At 61.8% G+C, this 2,995-nt stretch overlaps 1 protein-coding gene across 2 annotated transcripts; it reads right to left on the bottom strand.

Annotated features, from left to right (window-relative positions):
• Ly6e (lymphocyte antigen 6 family member E) lies at positions 1-2,987 on the bottom strand. Of its 2 annotated transcripts, none has more exons than XM_048802246.1 (4): positions 2,916-2,987; positions 1,459-1,562; positions 928-1,047; positions 1-831 (listed from the first exon to the last, which is right to left on the bottom strand). In XM_048802246.1, exons 2-4 carry the CDS (start codon positions 1,508-1,510, stop codon positions 611-613), a joined length of 393 nt encoding a protein of 130 aa, XP_048658203.1. In that variant the 5' UTR covers positions 1,511-1,562; positions 2,916-2,987; the 3' UTR covers positions 1-610. The 2 variants fall into 2 exon arrangements, with proteins under 2 accessions (XP_048658203.1, XP_015342031.1); XM_015486545.2 differs by having other exon boundaries at positions 1,459-1,566; positions 2,916-2,940.
• Between the last annotated feature and the right edge of the window lie 8 nt (positions 2,988-2,995).

Here is a 2,995-nt window from a genome sequence, read left to right as displayed (position 1 = left end):
TCAAGAGGGGTGGCAACGTTTTATTGAGGCACTGAGGCAGCAGCGGGGTGCCAGTGCAGGAGCAAGGAGGGCCAGGCAGGGCTCAGCAGGACCTGGGCTGGGAGCCCCCTGCCCCTAAAGGCTACCCCTGAAGTGAGTGCAATGTGGGTGCAGATGGGGGGGTCTGGTGAATCAGGGTTCCGGGGGCTGCTGCTGCCCTGGACTCTCCTGTCCCTCTCACAACACCATCCCAGGGACTCGCGCCTAAACATTCACAAAACGCTGGTGTCTGCCACCACCCCACACTCAGTGCGCCTAGGGCTGATGGCTTAGATGTCCCTCTGGTGTCCATAAGGCTCAGTCCTGCCCTTGGGGACCCTAAGACTTCAGGGGAACCCTCATCCCATCCTGGTTCCTTCAGAAAGGTCACACAATTGGCTGCAGAAGTGAGGGCGGCTGGCCCCACATGGGGTAGGGGCTGTGCAGGGGTAGGTGCAGGGGGTGGTTCTGGCCCAAGGTGGGGGGATCAGGCACGCCAAGGAGCTGGAGGCTCCAATAGCCTCCTGGGATCTGCGAGGGATGGGGCTTTTCTTCCTGAGCTGGGGGACATGGGGGACTTAGGTCCAGGAGGTCAGGGGCCCAGTCTCAGCAGAACAGAGAGCAAGCTGAGCAGGAGCCCGAGGCCCAGCAGTGCGGTGCTGGCCCGCGGTCCCCGGCCGGCGGCACTGAAATTGCACAGGAAGCTCTGGCAGCAGTGGGTGCCCACAGACGCCACGCCGAGATTGACGCTGGGACCAGGGCAGATGGGGGAGCAGCCCTTGTTCAGGGTGTGTCCAAAGTCCACGACATTCCCTGCAGGAAAACCAGACTGTGAGGGGTCGCACTGGCCATGGGAGACAGCCAAGGGGTCGGGTGGGCGAGGCTGAGGTGCTCCTGGCCAGCACTCACCAATGCCAGCAGAGGCAGATATAGTCACACAGTAGTTGTCAGAAGAGGAGCAGACGGTGGGCTTCAGACAGTAGAGATTGCTGTTCTGGTTGACGCAGGAGAAGCACACCAGAGCGTGCACTGCAGAAGGAGGGACACTGGGTGACACCTGTCTCCTGCGGGAGGCGGCCTCCAGTGTGCCTCCCAGGCCTGCCCTCTGTACTTAACCAGCTGTGGGCATTTACTGAGCAACAATTACACACCAGGCTCTGGGCTGGGTACCAAGACAAGACAATGACAAATAACACCAGACCCTGGCCCTGGTGAGCTCAAGTGACCCCCAAACACGGGGTGACAACAGTGTGGCCTGGCCAGTGTTGAGGCTTCCCTAACACTGGAGGCAGAAGTGCCTCGCTTCACTGGGGAAGAGGAGCCAGAAGGTCCCACAGAGGCTGTCCTGGGAGGACCACTGAATGACCGCCCAGGGGTCGGGGAGAGGGAGCCGGGGGAGGGCATGGTCTGTGAGAAGGTCCGGGGCCCAGGGCATCGCACCTGGCTCCAGACCCAGAAGGGCAGCCAACAGCACCGGCAAGAAGACCCTCATGCTGGAGGGGACAGATGGCCGTCCACAGGAACTCAAAGCCAAAGACACCTGTCTTGCTGGGAGAGATGCACCGTGTTAGAGGGCAGCCCAGGTGAGGGATACCATCAAGATTTTTGGAATCCCACAGAAACAGAGGCCCAGGAGTGGCCTCGCTGCCCGTGCTGAGGTGGGGAAATGTTGGTTAAGGATACAAGCTAATCAGCACCCTGATTTCCTAGGGTCAGCTGGGTCCTTGAGTCTGCACTCCCCTGAGGGTAGACCTGGGGCTGGGAAGGGCTCAGTGAGGTGGCCACCTGTGGCCAGGCTGACACACAGCAGGACAGGCACAGTGTGGCTAGGGCAGAGCAGGGGGGCTCCTTTGGGCTGCTGTCCTGCACCACGAGTCCTCTCTTGGGCAGGGGTCAGTGGCACTGGGTGGAGAAGGAACTGGGTTTTGATTCTCTGGAGAATTGCAGAAGGAGTCTGGTACTCAGACCAGCCCTGGTGGGGGAGAGGCGGCCCAGAGGCCCTGGGATAAAGGGGTGCAGGTCTTCGCAGGAGACTCTGGAAGGGAAAGCTGCAGGCCGGGTTTGTGCAAATGGGCCCCAGGCCTCTCCCATCCAGCTTGAACCTCTACTGACATCTTAAGAGTCTGGAACAGGAGTCCCAGATGGCCAATGTTAGTGCCAAGCTCAGCCGCGTCTGTTCCTGCCACCAGGCAGCCCAGGCAGGAAGCAGCTCTTCCTCCATAAAGTGAGGCTGTGGTATGGAGGAACCCTGAGCTGTCTCCAAGGAAGCTCTGGCATGCACAGGGACAAACAGGTCCAGCAGGCATCCCCACCCACCCACTGGGGGCACCTGACCAAGCAGGCCCCGCAGGGATGAGTAAAGGCATCCACTGGGGTGGAGACCGGGAACACCTATGTTTCTGAATGGGCAAAGGAAAGGCAGCCAAAGGGAGCCAACAGGCCCAGGGAGCAGTGCCCCTGGGACCCAGGCCCAGCTCCCCTGTCTCTGGAAAAGCCAGGAATCTAGTGGTAGTCAGCCCAGCAAGGGAGTCACGAACCGGTCCAGGCCTCCAGGGACCAGGTGGCCCACCTCAGGAGGCACCTCCTTCGCATGCATAATCTAGGTCAAAACAAAGCCATCCGCTCCCCTCCCTAGGGCGGGTTCCAGCCCCCAGGTAATCAACCCCCCAGGTAGTTAATTCTCCCCCTCCCGCCAGGGGCTCTCCCCAGGTTCCCGGCTTCCTCCTCCAGTCTGGCAGGCTGTCCCTCCCCAGACCCCACGCGGGAAGTCCGGCTGCCTGGAGTTGGGTGATGGGCCCCGCGTCCACTGGAAGAGGGCCGGGCAGCGGTCTTCGCCGGCTCTGCCCAGATATTCGGAAACATTCGGGGAGGGCTGGGAGATGGGAGGAAGGGCTCACCCTGCGGAAGGCCCGCCGGCAGCCCCCGACTCCCAGCTTCCTCCGACCCTCCCGGCGCCTCCGCGTGCGCTCCTCTCGCT

This window comes from Marmota marmota, unplaced genomic scaffold (genome assembly GCF_001458135.2).
Source record: "Marmota marmota marmota unplaced genomic scaffold, marMar, whole genome shotgun sequence".
NCBI lineage: Eukaryota > Metazoa > Chordata > Mammalia > Rodentia > Sciuridae > Marmota > Marmota marmota.
This window is presented reverse-complemented; position numbering and strand designations above follow the sequence as displayed.

Bases quoted from the DNA above. Each gene is read 5' to 3' on its own strand.
- Ly6e (XM_048802246.1), bottom strand. From the start codon at position 1,510: ATGAGGGTCTTCTTGCCGGTGCTGTTGGCTGCCCTTCTGGGTCTGGAG. The intron at 1,048-1,458 runs GTGCGATGCCCT...CTCCTTCTGCAG, and splicing joins CCTTCTGGGTCTGGAGCCAG to TGCACGCTCTGGTGTGCTTC. The intron at 832-927 runs GTGAGTGCTGGC...GTTTTCCTGCAG, and splicing joins ATCTGCCTCTGCTGGCATTG to GGAATGTCGTGGACTTTGGA.